Source organism: Ostrea edulis, chromosome 1, assembly GCF_947568905.1.
Source record: "Ostrea edulis chromosome 1, xbOstEdul1.1, whole genome shotgun sequence".
NCBI classification, from domain to species: Eukaryota; Metazoa; Mollusca; class Bivalvia; order Ostreida; family Ostreidae; genus Ostrea; species Ostrea edulis.
In genome coordinates this window covers 29,931,088-29,949,588 of record NC_079164.1, presented here as the reverse complement: position 1 = coordinate 29,949,588, position 18,501 = coordinate 29,931,088, and the positions used below count along the sequence as shown (strand labels likewise).

General features: G+C 35.9%; 1 protein-coding gene across 1 annotated transcript in view; it reads right to left on the bottom strand.

The window, feature by feature from the left end:
* Nucleotides 1-672: 672 nt before the first annotated feature.
* LOC125663951 (cyclic nucleotide-gated channel rod photoreceptor subunit alpha-like) overlaps nucleotides 673-18,501 on the bottom strand; it is a 53,415-nt gene continuing 35,586 nt past the window's right edge. The window contains exons 5-13 of the mRNA XM_048896401.2: nucleotides 15,099-15,187; nucleotides 13,221-13,320; nucleotides 12,641-12,795; nucleotides 7,347-7,433; nucleotides 7,151-7,247; nucleotides 5,795-6,435; nucleotides 3,841-3,949; nucleotides 3,453-3,731; nucleotides 673-1,084 (exon numbers count right to left, since the gene is read on the bottom strand). Coding sequence (XP_048752358.1) covers nucleotides 1,049-1,084; nucleotides 3,453-3,731; nucleotides 3,841-3,949; nucleotides 5,795-6,435; nucleotides 7,151-7,247; nucleotides 7,347-7,433; nucleotides 12,641-12,795; nucleotides 13,221-13,320; nucleotides 15,099-15,187 — 1,593 coding nt within the window. The 3' untranslated portion in view covers nucleotides 673-1,048. The remainder of the gene's footprint in view (nucleotides 1,085-3,452; nucleotides 3,732-3,840; nucleotides 3,950-5,794; nucleotides 6,436-7,150; nucleotides 7,248-7,346; nucleotides 7,434-12,640; nucleotides 12,796-13,220; nucleotides 13,321-15,098; nucleotides 15,188-18,501) is intronic.

The window sequence follows — 18,501 nt, the reverse complement described above, 5'->3', positions numbered from 1 at the left end:
GAGACGAATATATCCCTGTATACAGTATTGGCTACAAATGTATATAACATACCTTTATTATGCCCCCTCTTCAAAGAAAAGAGGGGCATATTGCTTTGCACCTGTCGGTCGGTGGACCATATATTGTCTGCTCAATATCTTGAGAAACAAACACTTCATTGTAATGATATTTCATTTGTGGGTTGGTTACGAGTAGAAGAGGACCTCTATTGATTTTCAGGTCTAAAGATCAAGGGTCAATCTACTCTGGACGTAGGAAGATGCTGTCTGCTCAATATCTTAAGAACTCTTTGCTTGACAGATATTAAACTTGGTACACTGATACATTGTGAAAAGTAGATGATCCCTATTGGTTTTGAGATCAAAGTTCAAACTGGACAAAGGAATATACTCACTACTCATTGTTTAGAGAACCCTTTGCTTGACAGACATCAAACTTTGTACACTGGTACATCTTGAGTAGATCAACCCTATTGATTTTGAGTCACATGGTCAAAGGTTAAGGAGCAAACTGGACATTGTAAAATACTACCAGCACACTATATTGAGAACCCTTTGCTTGAAATTGAAATTCTTGTGCATATTTACTGACAGCTCGAAGAGAAATACTTTTTTTTGTTCAAAATGCACCTTCACCTTTGCTTAAAATGTGAAATTTTATAATTCTTTTGTTGCATTTTTATTTATACAAAATACATTTTTATCACATAAATAAACAAATGGTATCAAAGTTATATGAATCGCATATTTTGTTTTGTATGCAATTTTGACTTTTCAGTATTTATGCCGGTCGCTTGGCGAAGGAATAGTCACTACAATGGAAACGTCTTGGCGCCGGGATTGAATTTGGGGATCTCACATTTGCTAGTAAGTGACCTACCCACTAGACTAACAGGACCGGTATGAACCACATGAAAATGAACCATATTTATTGTGCCACATTCCTCTTTTTAACGAACAAAATTGTAATGACAACAGTCTTTAGGCCTCCAGTATTCAGATGTTTTTGTGTGCAATCTCAGTCATGGAAACTGTCACAAAATTCTAATCATAAACTTGTAACAATATCCTCTTCAAGAGTTTGCTGAAATAAAAATTAGGAATATTTATGGAATTGCTCATAAAATCTCGGTCAATACAATTATCATGGAAACAGGAGTACTGCAAACCGTACATAATACCCCCGTGAAAATGATTACATAGGGTGTTTTTCTTAATCCACAATTTATAGCACTTTGCTTCGGGTAGTATCAGGCTATGACATACCGTCTTTGCATAATATGAATATTTCCTTTAAAAAAGGACTAAGTTTAACAACCTGTAATTTTCTTAAAAATTAAAGAAGATCAAAATCCTTGCCACATGAACACCTTTAATACCCATATAAACACTCTGTAAAATAAGGTTCTCACTTGAAAACTGTGGAAGGAAAAACAGACAAATCATATGCTCTAGATGTCTGTGTAATAATTCCTCAAAACTGACTAAGTTTGATAACCTGTAATTTTCTTAGAAATTGAAGAAAATCAAAATCCTTGCCACATGCATATCTTCCATACCCATACAAATATTCTTTAAAATAAGGTTCTCACTTGCAAACTGTAGAAGGATAAATAAATTACAAATCATGTACTCTCCATGCAATATTTCCTCAAAACTGACTAAGTTCAACAACCTATAATTTTCTCAGAAATTGAAGGAAATCAAAATCCTTGGCACATTCACACCTTCCATACCCATACAAATACTCTGTAAAATACAAAGGTCATCACATGAAAACCGTGGAAGAAAAAACTGGCAAATCGTGCACTTTCTATGTAATAATTCCTCAAAACTGACTAAGTTCAATAACCCGTAATTTACTCAAAAATTTAAGAAAATCAAAATCCTTGCCACATGCCCATCTTCAATACCTATATAAACACTGTAAAACAAGAAGGTTCTCACTTGATAGCTGTGGGAGGAGTTCACTGAACAAATCATGTACTCCCTTTGCAATATTTTCTCAAAACGGACTAAGTTCAGCAATCTGTAATTTTATTATATTTTTAAATTGAGAAAAATCAAAGTTTTTGCCACATGCACAATGTCCATACAAACACTCTATAAAAGAAGATGGTCCTCACTTGAAAATTGGACAAACAACAAGCTACCATCACTAGAACAGGCACTATTTAACATTCAAAGTCGCATAACAGTGCTACAATAGATCCCTTCGCACTGTGGAGTCTATGGTAATGAACAAGCTGACATTCTCGCAAAACAAGGTGCTGGACAACAACAGGAGGAAAACCCAGTCTGCCTTGCAGAGATGAAAACCATAATCAAATCTCTGTACAGAAAATCCAACCATCAAGACAGTTACCACCATCTGTCGAGACCTGAACAAACCGTCATATTCAGACTGAGGACAGGACACAATAGACTAAACAAACATCTTAACAGAGTGATGAAAATGGTACCATCCCCAATGTGTCCAACACATATTCTACAGACATGCAAGAACCATCCGGCATTGAGACAAAGGATATGGCCATTACCAACAACCATCCAGGAAAAGCTATTTGGAACAGTGGAGGACTTACAGAAGACCACCAGATTCGTAGAGGAAGCAGAAATCCAAGTGTAGAGGCGAACGACAAGAAGAAGAAGAAGACTTGAAAATTGTAGGATGAGTTAGCCGGACAAATTATGTACCGTCCATGTAACAATAATTTTCAAATAAAGGGACAAAACTCCTGCAAGAGACGTCGAAATGGATCAAAATTGCAACAAGATCTCGAGTGATCCACAAAGAAGCTACATAGCAAGTTTCAGCTTGATATGTGACAGAGAAATCAAATTAGATTGATTGATTGATTATTGTTTAACGTCCCTCTCGAGAACATTTCACTCATATGGAGACGTCACCACTGCCGGTGAAGGGCTGCAAATTTAGGCCTATGTTCGGAGCTTATGGACTTCGAGCAGGGAGGGATCTTTATCGTGCCACACTTGCTGTGAAACGGGACCTCGGTTTTTGCGGTCTCATCCGAAGGACCGCCCCATTTAGTCGCCTTCTACGACAAGCAAGGGGTACTGAGGACCTATTCTAACCCGGATCCCCACGGGATGAATGAAATTAGAAACAAAAGGGGAAAAAATCAAACGGACGGACGGACGTACTAACATCGCTGTACCATGAAAGGCGAAGAAAACGAACAGTGATCAATGTCATAACTCCTATATGCAATACAAAAGAGAGAGTTGGGCAAACACGGACCATAATACGCCTCGTCTAAAGACGGGCGTATATATATATATATATAAAAGGATATTAAGACAGTTTTAATCTTTTCTAACACCCCATTACAGGTGGTGGAAATGCGATATTAATGAAATATACACACTGTTTCTGTGATTTTAATGAAATATACACACTGTTTCTGTGATTTTTAATAAAATATACACACTTTTTCTGACGATTCCGTGTCGGTTTCAGATTTCGCGGTCTCTCCTTTCTGTGATCTCTCGTCAGAGTTCCGTTCACTTGGGTTTTCCACTTCGTTGTTTTTTTCACTTTTATTTTCTTCTTGATCGATTATTTGTTGATCGAGTCCACCACAACTTTCACCGTGGTTTTCAGCGACCAGTCTATGATCTTTAGTTTGGATTTTTGTAATATCCTCCAAAAATTTAATTTGTTTTTCCATAAGTTTCTTTAAATCCATCAAGTGTGAACTGAAATTTTCCTGTATAAAAAACAAAACAAAAACGTAACAGATGCATGCATCTAGCTAATGATTTTGTCGAATATGAAATGATGATGACTTCATTTGTTCAAACATTCGTTGGACTTACGAGAGTGGCATTAATTTTTTCCGTTGTATCTTTGCAATTACAAACCCCTGGCATCAAATCCCTGTTGACCTCATACGCAGGTACCGTTTCTTGTTCCGCTACATTGACACTGATTCAAAGTATAATATGTTAGTAAATAAGACACTTATTTTTTTATTTTCCACGCTTTTGGATAATAAAGATGGATGGCTTTATTTCAAATTGATTTTGATAACAACTTCCTTAATGCCAACCTTTAACTAGTGATTCACTTTTAACAGGCTAACAGTTACAGAATGTAGCTTATGTTTCATTGTAAATAAAAAGATACTTTACACTACTTATAACTACGTTATACTTATATCTACTTTATATACTTATATCTTTTATATACTTATATCTACTTTTTATACTTATATCTACTTTATATACTTCCAACTATTTTTTCAAGAATCTATAAACATGATCTAATGATTGTAAATCATAATTTGAATAAAAGTAATGGTATCTAATGACAATTAAACCACTATGTCAAAAGCAATGAGGATGCTGTCACAATATCTAACTGTAGGTGGGGCATCACACATACAAAATTGTTTTTAAAAATTATAGGTGTCAATAAATTCTTTCAGTAAAACACGGATATAGCGAAGCATCAGGATTGTCTTAAATTGTATAACGATATGGACGTTACTTATTATTTTCAATGAGTTATTCGTTATTTGTAACTAAAGAATATTATTTCTATTTTCATCTAGGTTTTAAAGCTGTATGACCCCATGTTCGTGTATTATTTTTGTACATAATTACTTTAAAGCAGATTAATTACTTTATAAAGTTATTAACTTTCCCTTAATTACATGCTTGAAAACATCTGTATGTAAAAGAAAACAGCGAGAATATTATTTAGAAAGTAAATATGTGTGGTACATATATAAATCATCCCATAATAGACGTCTATAAATATACCCACGCGCGTCAGGGGAATCCCAACATGATGTATTAACTCATACGCAACTGTCTAGTTTTAAGGCTGAAAGAGCGTAAAACAACGAATTAATAAGAGGTAAATGATATTTTAATTTCTATTAAACTTGTGACACGGTACTGTTGTAACAAAATACAGCTTTACACAGATAAGACCACCGATGATCTGAAAGTTTGAACTGGTCACGTGACTGTCACTTGAACTGGCAGTCTGACGCGGTTATTTGTAAACATCGATTTAAAATCAAATAATTTGGGTTAAAACAGGTGAAATAATGTATGATATGTCATACAGCCTCATAACTACATACGTGCGATGATTTAATAGCGTTTTTACGAGATGGAAAATAATATTGTCATTCGGACCATACAGCTTTAACAGGTAATTCATCATAAGCGTGTTCGCTTTAGTAGTGTTTTACTGTATATGAAAGAAAATGAGAAGTAAACCAGTAAGTGTAAAGATAATGAAAAAACAAATCAACAACAACCAATGCTAACAACATATATTTTATGTACTGTAAACAACTTTTATTCGCGTGTGGGAATTATTCAAATTGAAGAGACTTTCGAACAGTCTTCGCCTTTATCGGGATATTTGACGAAGCGAACCAGTTATTTTATTTATGCATACATGAAAAATATTTGGTTCAATGGAAATGTTCGCTTTTTGTTCGACGGAAGAGGAAATTTCGCCAAAGATTAAAGTCCAAAATTTCTATTCATATAAATGATACACTTGTTTAATGAAATTGTTCCAAAAATATTGCGCTAAGATTTCAAACTTTTTTTAATTAGAAAACTTCGCTCAATGTTCCCAACGCCAAAATTATCTAATAGACGTTGTGGCTGACTAAGAAATAGTTCACATTGCAAACGTTGCTTCCATCGCTATTAGCGAATTAAGAGAGTCGCTAATAATAGTTTGTTTACAGTTTTTGATATGACCATCGCACATGCACAGTTACAACTTGAATCAATTCTATACCTTCTTGTTGTAATGTCAGAAGTAAGTCTGTCGTATGTTGTCGGACTTTGATCTAAGTTACTGGACAGCAAGCATTTCGAGTCATCTTTCTTATCCGAGTGTCCATGGTGTGGACTACTTTCATTTGCTGAATCACCGTTTATTGAACTGATATTCACACGATTTGTTATCTCCCCAGAACTATCGGAAATCTTGTTCTTCTCTAAAAACAACAAGCCTTTTTTATTTGCATCCATGGCCTTTTCGATAATGGTCGGAAAACTAAATTTCCGTGGCACATGTTTTTCCTTGATTGCTATGACCTCTCCGTGCGGTAGCTTGGCAATCACCGGCCAGCTGTCGATCTCGTCAGTCTGATTCATATCAATACCGTCCACAGACCTACTCTTCAAGGCCAGGTCCGTCATAGCACCCAGATACCTCTTTGTTTTAGTCTTACGTTTAGACACATTGTTAACACACATACCTGGTGCTTTCTTGTTTTTAATCATATTTGTTTGTTGACGTGGACTTCCGCGTAAGTGGCGGGCAGGACAGGTTGGTGACCATTTTGTTTGAAATTCTACGACAGAAAATTTCATTTTTTGTCGGTGCTCTTCTATTTCTTTTAGTCTTTGTTGTCCATACTCTCGAATAACTCGCTAATGAAGAAAATTAGAACCAGACAATCTTGACATGTTAGGTTTGTAACTGTCAAAATATGCATGTGCATGCGGTGATATCGTGCTACATGTTGATTAGAAATAATAATCATTAAAGTCAATAGATATCACGCTTGTAAGGATATTAAGCTTCACATATTAATTATATGATCTTAGAATTTGTGCTCAGAGTAAAGGCTAATGTGTTCAAGTAGTGCGGCTATATAAATCTTCCGATTTTAGATTGTGTGTTAATCTTCTACAGTGCGGGTATTTCTACGTTAATTCTAGGGCAACCTGAAGAAATTCCAGTTACTTGTAGGTACCATGCTATAAATGGTGCATTTTTTCCGCCACCGTATGACTTTAATCGTTGTTTACCGTATGAAATTAGCTTCTCCTGAAATTGCACCTGAACACCGTTACTATGCTGTTTTCTTCACATGATAAAACACGACATGTATATTCCCAAAACTTTAATTCCTATCCATTAAAGTTAAATTGCATTTTCAAATTAATCTTCGTTTTCCAACATTTTACAATGATGCATATATGATGCGGGTTTTTTTTTTTTTTCAAAGTACCGTGTGTTTGATTGGTATTTACTTTCCATCTGCTTATCTGATATCTGATTCACCCTTTGATTATGATAATTCATTATAGAGATCATTAGAATATTTTATCCTATAAATAATCGAAATTAAAGGTCACCTACCTCAGCTTCCGGATGATCTTTGAGTGCCTCTAAGACGTCCTCACGAGAAAGCACAAAGAGTTCCGAATAACCCACCGATTTCACATCAGCAGTTCTCCTGTACGAAGAAAATAAATAACTACGAAACCCCTGTCCTATTTAGGGAAGATCTGATTCAGTTCATATCTTGTTCTGTTTCTTAATCAGTTTTCTTTACCTGTTGATACCGCCATCTAAATTGAGTATTCCGATTTCTCCAAAAAAATCTCCCGTTTCCATTTTTGTCAGCACTGTTCCACTCTCACTGTAAGACAGATAATTATATGAAAGAAATGTCTCTTTATGGTACATTAAATGTGTGCAATATCTTTAGTTTAAAAAGGTCGATTTAACCATGCAATATAAATTGAATAACATTAATCATCCTTAAAGAGTCTACAAAATAACTATTTCTAATATTTCATTGTACTTCCAGTACACATGAAAACCATTTTAGCTCACCAGAACTAAAAGCTCAAGTGAGTTTTTCTGATCACCCGTTATCCCTCTGTAAACTTTTCATATTTTTTACATCTCCAGAACCACTGGGCCAATTTCAATCAAACTTGGTACAAATCACCCTTCGATGAAGTTAATTCAAGCTTGTTCAAATTATGGGTCATGCCTCCTTCAAAGGGAAATAATCACAACAAAGGTGGGGTCATTTAAATATCTGTTCAAGAACCACTGGGCCAGAAAAGTTCAAATTTACGTGGCAGTTTCCTAACATAGTGCAAATTTAAGTTTGTTAAAATCATGGCACCCGGGGGTAGGGTGCGGCCACAACTGGGGATCCTAGTTTACATGCGAATATACATGAAAAATATTTTTCTCAAGAACCACTGGGACAGAAAAGTTCACATTTACATGAAAGCTTCATGACGTAGTCCAGATTCAAGTTTGTTGAAAGCATGACCCTCAGGGGTAGGGTGGGGCCACAATAGAGGATAAAAAAAGTTTTACATGCGAATATAGAAGGAAAATCTTTAGATATGGGCCAAGGTGACTCAGGTGAGCGATGTGACCCATGAGCTTCTTGTTTATTCACTGATTGTTCATAAAAGATTATCGACAGAATATGTCATCAGATAAAGTCTTTGTGCATATCATTTGAAAATACCGTCTATGTAGCCCGCATTAAGAGTTCATTACGAGCCCTTTATATCAATAAAACAGTGAGATTTATTGGTACATCTCTTGTATCTGGTAAGGACCCTACTATAATCACAATTAGGAACAAACTTTCCATGTCCATTTCATTGGGAAAAACAGTCCCGTGGGGATCCGGGTTAGAATAGGTCCTCAGTACCCCTTGCTTGTCGTAGAAGGCGACTAAATGGGGCGGTTCTTCGGACGAGACCGCAAAAACCGAGGCCCCGTGTCACAGCAGGTGTGACACGATAAAGATCCCTCCCTGCTCAAAGTCCATAAGCTCCGAGCATAGGCCTACATTTTGCAGCCCTTCACCGGCAGTGGTGATGTCTCCATATGAGTAAAATATTCTCAAGAGGGACGTTAAACAATATTTAATCAATGAACAATCTATGTACCCTGTATTAAGAGTTCATTTGGAGCCCTTTATGTCAATGTAACAATAGGATTTATTGGTGCATTTCATGTGGATAGTAAAGACCCTAGTTACTACTCACGATTGGGAACTAACTTTCCTTCTATACTGCATTAAGAGCTCTTCAGAAGCCCTTTTTGTCGATGAAACAATGCGATTTATTGGTTCATTTCATCGATTTAGCAAATACCCTATTACAACTACAGTTACGTTTGTGAAACTTAAACATATTGGAATAAACATTTTCCTTCGAAGCCTTCTCATCAATATACATAACCCTCTGAATGATTCTTACATAGACTGTGCCTTAAAGCTTTTATATAACCCCAACAATGGCCCAGAAAAAGCAGGAATTAAAGGTTTTTTTAAGAGAGGTTTATGGGCCACGAGTCTCACCTGAATCACACCATACCGGAATAAAGATTCTAACTCTTATTGTGTTTCCGTTCTGACTACAGAGTCATGAATTGGTTGCTTGAAGTCTCGTCTCGAAGAGCTACAAATTTCGACATTTGCTTAGCGCTTACGACCGTAGCCAGGAGGGCTCTTTAACGTGCCAACGCCTGTCGCGACACGGGATCTTCATTTTTAAGGTCATATCCGTGATTCTCACTTCTGAATGCCGATCGTATGGCGAATGAGCAATCACTACCCACAGTCTATATTTACGTCTTGAGTTTGACGCGGCCATGGCACGAGCTCACGAACGCGAACGCCGAGTCACTAATTGAATTCGGAAATAAAATTCACACTCCAGTCCAAATGGACTTTAGTTTTATGGTTTCTTATAGGAAATATTCTAATTTCTTATGGCATGGGAAGGGAGGCCACGGTTTGAACCAACTTGAGCTTGCACTACATAGAGGCACTTGAACAATAGATTTTGCCCTTGAGAATATTTCATATAAAGATCGTACATATTTTGATGCAAAATTGTAAAACGTGTCCCCGTTCTGGTTCAGATGACCAGAAGTGATCTACACGACGATGCCTGCATGTTGATTGGACAATTTCTATCCTGGTGGTTCTTAAAGCTGTATGGTCCGAATTACAATTTTTTTTTCCATCTCGTAAAAACGCTATTAAATCATCGAACGTATGTAGTTATGAGACTGTACGACCTATCATAAATTATTTCACCTGTTTTAACCCAAATAATTTGATTTTAAATCGATGTTTACAAATAACCGCGTCACTGCCATTTCAAGTGACAGTCACGTGACCAGTTCAAACTTTCATATCATCGGTGGTCTTATTTGTGTAAAGTTGTGTATTTTGTTATAACAGTACCGTGCCATAACTTTAATAGAAATAAAAATATCAAATGCCTCTTAGTAATTCGTTGTTTTACGCTCTTTCAGCCTTAAAATTAGACATTTGCATTTGAGTTAATACATCATGTTGGGATTCCCCTGACGCGCGTGGGTCTATTTATAGACTTCTATTATGGGATGATTTATATATAGCCACTATATTTACTTTCTAAATAATATTCGCACTGTTTTATTTTACATGCAGATGTTTTCAAGCATGTAATTAAGGGAAAGTTAATAACTTTATAAAGTAATTAATCTGCTTTAAAGTAATTATGTACAAAAATAATACATGAACATCGGGTCATACAGCTTTAAAGAATGTTTCCAAATATCTCTGCGTAAAAGCATGCGTACAAGTGCTGACTTTTCTTGTTTATTGTTTCTTTAGAAGATTATTCAACACTTCATCCTTTTTTCATAATAATCTCTCTATGAAAGGTGACCAATCTCATGACTCCTATAAGATATATATTTGGGCAAACACGGACCGCTGGATATACCAGAGGTGGAAAATCTCTCTATGAAAGAGGCCATGAAAATTCATTTATTGAATCCTTCAGCCAATGATCGTTTGTAGAAGTTTGGTTAAAATGGTGCCGTGGTTGTGTTGAAGAAGTCGATCGTATGAAAAATAAACGGCAATGAAATACCAGGGATTGATCAGAAAAGTTCACTTTCGGGGGGAAATTATGTTGAGTGTATGTATCTCGTTACAGCTCTGTTGTATGCGTCGTTAGATCTTCCATGCACGTAAAAAGGTGAAGATAATGAATCGTAATCAACCTCGTAGATGTAAATCCTATAAAGAGTACAAACTTGAGAGCAAGACAAACACAGACATCTGGTAATACTAGAGTTAGGACCAAGTGTCTAGGAAGAGTAAGCAGCCCCTGTTGAACGGCCACATCCACCGTGATCCTTATCTTGGTCAGGTAAAACTGAGTCATTCATAATCTAAATCACTATGTTAAAATTGAAATTACCATTGGTAGAAAACACGTCAGACAGCTTTCGACCTAACGACCAGTGGTATTTGCAAAAAGCATACTACAGTAATCATAACGACCATGTCAGTTTCGAAATGCTGACTTTAAACGAGATTTTTGAAACTTCTGTAACATCAACTTATTTGTCAGCAGCCTGCCTCGGTTTAGAAATTCATCATACACAAAACACGATCTCGCATATCGAATCAGACATAAATACTCTGTGCAGGTTTAATCTTTAGTATATTTTCTCTATATCTGGAAATTCTCCTTTTCTTTACATATTTTCATTATCAGATTATTGTTTCCATTAATTTGTTCAGTTGTGCAGCAACAATTGAGTCCTTTGACCTTTTCAGTTTGTGGATTTAGTTCAGTACCATATTTTCTAGACTCTAAATTGTTCAAGCATTCTGTTTGGTCCTCCACCTATTTAACCATTGATCTATCATGCACAGTAACCTTTGAATTTCTTTTTGGTTTTAGAATTTTCTTCAACAGAATTCTAATGTAAATTATTTATCTCCCTTCTAGTCGTAGATTGTCATTTTAGGTATGATGAATGCGATACTGGCTGATCCAAATTACCATGAATTGTAAAATAACTTTTAAGGAATATACTAGTATCTTTCATTTCAAAAAAAGATTCTTGATTCAACATTGTGATTTTTACATGTGATCTGCGTATGATAAATGTTTAAACTGAGTCAGGCCACTGATTGATAAGTGCATGATACAGGGGATTCAGCAGTCTCGTTTCGCATGTTATATGGTGATTATAAAGATCTAATTTGTAAATACAACCTGTCATTAGGTCGAATCTGTCTGAAATCGTTAGTCGTTCTTTTGATATTAATATGAGCACGGATTTCTCCGTTTACATGATCATAGGGCTGGCGTCGGATGTTAAAGGTCAACAAGGGATGCTGACTTTCCTTAGGCACCTAATCCTACCTCCGGTGTTTCCTTAGGCACCTAATCCTACCTCCGGTGTTTCCTTAGGCACCTAATCCTACCTCCGGTGTTCCCAGGGATCCATGTTTGTCCTGCTCTCCATTTTGTATCCTTAGTGGGATTTCTTAATGTTTGTTAGTATCAACTTTTTCCTTTATGTATTTTAAAACCCGATTCATCGACTTGTACATCTGATAACATACATGTAAAGGTAAACTTTCATCACAAAACGAAGACTTAGAATATCCTGAGCAAATTCGCTTTCATGTCACTTTTACTCTTTCAATTCTAATAAAATCTAGTTATCAGATAGTGGATGAATGGAACTAGTATTATTTTATTATTTTTACGGAAAATATAAAATATTAAAACGGTTCCAGGGTTGTATAGACTATGGCGCGCGAAAGGGTCAGACATGAATCGACAGGCGATGTTGACGATTTGAATGCATTTCAGGAGTACATTTCACAATTGATGTTTACATAAGATATAAGTGGTCGTCGTAGTGAGTGTACGTTCACAATTTGTGTAAATTGCTGCATTTCAGGAGTATATTTCACAATTGATGTTTACATAAGATATAAGTGATAGTCGCGTAGTGGGTGTACGTTCATGATGTGTGTAAATTGTTCTGCTGATTTTGACGCACCTGATAATTTCCACCAAACCATCTGCAATGATAAACATTTCCCTTGCCACCTCACCCTGGCGACATATCAGGTCTCCTGGTGTGAAAATGTACGCCTTCATCTTCAGCACCAGATCGTGTAAGAATTCGGGCTGGCATTCTTGGAATATTGTCACCTAAACCCAACGTGCAAGATTTGTTACTAGCAGACAAATCGGTGTAAAATTGTTACTTATCAACAAATTATGAACAAATTAAAGGTTTTGACCGACAGATTGAACAAAGATTTATACATGTGGATTTTCCTTGTTTTCTTTTTCATTCTTAATAAGTTTTTAATGTCTCTTCCCAGGTATATTGTATCTGGGTTCTCTCTTCCACCAATAAACAAACTGGGTGCCACCAGATAACTGAAAATTTGTTAAGTGTGGCGGAAAACAGCAAAACAAACAATCAACAATGAAATTGAAACTGAAAATAACTATATTAGCATTTGTTGAAATATTTCTACAACTAAAACTGCATTCTGTGGTAAAGATTTTCGTTACAAAAATGATACTCAAATAACACTGTCCTTTTAATGAATATTCAGAACGGTTACCTTTTTAAGGGTTTCTAGGTTGACATGAATAGCAAGTTCTGTTTTTAGCTTATCGGGTAACAAACCCAGGGAGTTGATGTCAGATCCTTTCATTCTGCCCCTGAAATACACATATCTAGTGCAATAGCAATTGTATATAGTAAACCATGCTTATAACGATCACCTTATACTGATTAATTGTATATTGTTTAATGTCCCTCGAGAGAATTTTTCACTCACATGGAGACGTCACCATTGTCGGTGAAGGGCTGCAAAATTTAGGCTATGCTCGACCTTTGAGCAGGGAGGTATCTTTATCGTGCCACACCTGCTGTGACACGAGGCCTCGGTTTTTGCGGTCTCATATGAAGGACTGCCCCATTTAGTCGCCTCTTACGACAAGCAAGGGGTACTGAGGACCTATTCTAACCCTGAACTCCACGTGAATACCGAATTCACGTTTATTGAGAAGTGATATTTATTTCCGTATGAGAGGAAAATAAGATAACGAAAATGATATTGGATATACACGAAGTGTGATTATAGTAACTATTTTTCGCTGCATCTTGGGGTTCGCTATAACTGTGTTTTACTGTATACTCGCTTTTATCCGGGTTAGCGATCATTACTTGAATGTAACATCGAAAAGTCTAAAAAAAAAAAATCATCTTTAAAATTGCTTCTTAAAAGAAGCTTTTTGAACATTGAAAACAAAGTTGGCACGGTTATTGTCAATTTCGCCCTTGAGAATCAATAGCATTAAAAAGTTAAAAGCTTGGGGTACTATTGTTTACCGAAGGTCGATGTAACATTACATTTTCACTTCTGCTGATTCGGAGTATAAAATGCATCGTCACAAAAACTGTGTGATTCATATTTTTGCAAAATACATAGAAAATACGTTTTTATCAGCGGCATTATTAGTATCTGATATCGCAAGTTATGAGTTCAACATCACGGTTTTGAAGTATATATGAAATGGATATAGTGACAATGTTATGAGAAAGGCGGTGGTGATACGCGGATTTACAAATTTCAAAGACATATATCGCAGAAAAATGGCAAATTGTACAGATATTTGGAGTATTCCAGAAATTACGGCGCAATTAGAATGTCATGACTATGACTTGTAAAATATCCAAAAACTTTATCATGCTAATAATATTTATTTTTAGATTGGGGTCGCTTAAATCTACAGACTCAATATTTTCAGCATTTTAAGGGGCAAATTATAATCATCTCCCTTTGTTTGACAATCTAAAGCATAACCAGCAGAACATCACAATGTCAGTAAATCGACTTTTTACAATCTTCAGAGACTTCTCAATTCCAAAATTTCTTATTTCACATGAGTGAGTGTTTAAAATAGCTCTCTGAATGTTGTACTAATCTACATGCACTTACAGTATCCGAGCGTAAACGAACGAGTATCTGTTGTCGAATCCTACTGTTGTACTGATGTACGTGCCTTGTCCACTGTTGTAATGGTGTACTTACCTCTTTCAGGTATTCAAATGGACGTGTTGTTGATCCAGGTTATAAAACGAACACCTGTTTTTGATCACTGCTGTTGTTTTATACTGTTCTACAGTGTACCCTGTCCACATATAAGTGTGCGTGCACCTCTTGTTGATCCCTTCTGTTGTACTGATCACTTGCCTTGCTTACTCGCAATCAAACGAGCACCTTGTGTTGACTCGTCTATTGCACTGACGTACTTTGTTGACAAGTGAACATACGAGTACCTTTTATCATCATTACTGTTGTTCATACCTACATGACTTATCCACTCGCAATTGAACCAGCACTTGTGGTTAATTCCTTCTGATGGACTATTATACATGTACTTACCTTGTTCACGAGTGATCGTACGCGCACCTGTCATCAACACCTTCTTACCTTGTCCATACGTAATCGTACCATCTCTGAACACGTTTCTGGACATCAGGGGGAACATTGTGCATCCGCATGTATAACTTTGCACCGTCCTACAAATGTAGAGGGTATAGTAATAAAACATTAGGTACGAGTTACAGTACATTTATCATTTTGTACTTAAAGAGAGATGGCATTGAATTATTTACAAATAGTGAACATGAAATGCACCAAGGATTATATTCGATTTTCTTTCATGAAAATGTATTAAATTGTTTTATTACATCATTGCATACTTCAAAATATTGAAACTGGTTATTAGGGCTAAGAAACGATACTAAGTTAGCCATCTTTTGTACGCACTCAAGAGTGATTAGAGACGCGATAGTACAATAACTAAATAATTTAAAACATCTAAACTGCCTGCTAAGACATGTAGAACGCATAAACGATACCGGATCAGACATCTTTAAATCGGGCTTGATGTACCTTTAATTCAATAACTGTTACCCCAGTCCGAGATAGACGTCACCCTTTTTTAAAACGTATTGCAAGATAGTCGAAAATAAGTAGAGACGTGAGCTTGTGAGCTTTCATTAAAGGGACGGGTTCACGTTTTTTAAAATAAAATATTTTTTTCATTTCTTATGTTAAATATAAATACAACCCATTTAATAATTGACCATCTGAATGCCAGGATTAGAGCAATATTTAGCCTTCACTCTTGGTATGTAAAGACTGGAGTCTTTAATGTTTACAAACAAACCAGTGAAATGTTAATTTTGTAATTTAAAGCATCTTAATTTTGCACAGTCACAACTTTACCTTTTAGATGACACATTTTCCTCAAAGATTACGTGAAATGTGATAGATATAATAAACTTAGATCGATATCCATTTCCTATTAAAACTTCGTAAACAATAGCATAGTGCAGTCTTTGTTTACAAAATAAATAATAAACTATCTAAAATGAGCTTTTGTGATCATGTATAATTTAATATTTTTCTGAGCCCTTTCAAACACGTTAGATTTTGATCATTAAAAGGGGAAAACAAAATTTGGCAAAATATCGTGAGTGACCAAAGAATATTAATCAACCGTCAATCTGGGGAGAAAGGCCACTTTACAACAATGTCTCTGACTATCAAATGATACATTGATTACATATATCAGAAAATCCTATTTTGATATCAAATATTCGATGTGTTTATGTATCAAAACGTTCTAGGTCACCTGAGTAACAGGTGACCTATTGTAATTGGTTATCGTCCGGCGACGTGCGTCCTGTGTTAACAATTGAACATTTCTAACTTCTTGATACCTACTATTCCAATTCTTTTCAAATTTAGTATGAAGCATTTTTGGGACATAAATTGTAAATTTCAGGACTCCTACACCCCTGGGGCCTTATGGGGCGCGGCAAAAACTGCCAAAAATTGATCAATTTTCAAAAATCTTCTTCTCTACAACCGCACGTGTAAGAAACACTAAATGCACAGTGATGTAGAGCAGGAAGGCCTCTACATAAATTGTAAATTTCATGATCCCCGGGATAGGGGTTCTGACCCCAGGGTGGGCCCAAACTTAGTATATAGTGTTTAAGTGTAAAACACTTAAACATCCTCTTTAGTTTTATTGATACTAATTGAAACTACATGGATATATAGAAAGTGCAGGTAATCCTTTACAAAATTGTAGATTTCATGATCCCTGTGGTAGGGGTTTTTGGTATCAGAGTGGGGCCAAAATGGTCAGTTATTAAATGTGTAAACAATAGAAATTTTTAACTTCTTGATAACTACCATTCCAATTCTTTTCAAATTTAATATGAAGCATCTTCGGGACAGGGGGACATAAATTGTAAATTTGGACTTATATAGGCAGTGCCCGCTGTCCAATCCTATTATGAATTATCATAATAAAATACTATTTAAATTCAAATTGTAAATTTCAGGACTCTTGGACCTAAGGGGCGGGGCGAAAACCGCCAAATATTGACCAACTTTCAAAATTCTTCTCTACAACTGCACATATGTAAGGACAACTAAATGAATAGTAACGTAGAGCAGGAAGGTCTCTACCAAAATTGTAACTTTCGTGATCCTCGGGATAGGGGTTCTGACACCAGGGCAGGGCCAACTTGGCACACAATGTCTATGTGTAGAACACGTAGGTAACATCTTGTTTAGTGCTATTGAAACTAAATGGATATCTAGAAAGAGCAGGTCATCCTTTACCAAAATTGTAAACTTGATGATCCCAGGGGTAGGGATTCTAGTATCAGGGTTGGTCCAAATGGTCAGTTATTAAATGTGTGAACAATAGAAATTTCTTTATACCTACTATTCCAATTCTTTTCAAATTTGGTATGAGGCATTTTTTGGGACAAGAGGGATACAAATTGTAAATCAGGACTCCTGCACCCCTGGGGCCTTAGGGGTGGGGCAAAAACTGACCAATTTAAAAAAAAACCTAAATGCATAGTGATATAGAGCGCTAGCAGGAAGGCCTCTACCAAAATTGAAACTTTCAGGATCCCGGGGTAGAGGTTCTGACTGCAGGGTGGGGCAGAACTTGGTAATATAAAGTGTATATCTGTAAAACATATAAATGACATCTGCTTTAATGCTATTAATACTAAATTGATTGAAACTAAATGGATATTTAGAAGAAGTAGGTAGTCCTTTACCAAATTCATAAATTTCATGATCCTAGGGGTTAAGGATTTGTTTTCAGAGTGGTGCCAAAATTATTATAATCATTTAAAGGACAGATACCTGCTACCGTATAAAATTTAAATGCATATTTAGGGTTAGCAGAAAAGGGTGTACAAAAATGGTGAATTTCGCAACCCCAGGATTTTGACTCAAGGATGGACACAAATTAGTCTTAATGTTAATACAATGTACATATACATTTCTTATATTATGTAAAGCCTTTAATCATTGAGGGGCATTGAAGTTTGCTTTATACTGTTGCTGAATATTAGAATTCAGCTTAGATATTCAGAACAGGATTTTTTTCCCTAGATTTCATTGACCTCGGGATTAGTAAATAATGCTTTTAACTAGTACTCAGGTAACCGATAAAGCCTGTGGGCCTCTTGTTATGAAACCGTCTATATTTACTTTGATATTCAAACATTATTTCTTCCATATCAAAAGTTCTTCCTCTGATATCAATCAATTCTTGTAAAAATAGTAAGGGAACGCCAAATATAACAGTATTGTGCTTTATAACAATATTTCAAGAGGGAAAGAGAGTGTTGATTGGGTGGTTTTTGTTTGTTTTTGTTTTTTTTTGAAATGCTGTGAATCTTTATGCTTTGCGAACCAAAATATCTAAAACGAAATTGCACTACATCAAGATCACTGCATCAAGACAACCCAAATTCCGAATGCTGAACGATCAATTAAAAGATATGAC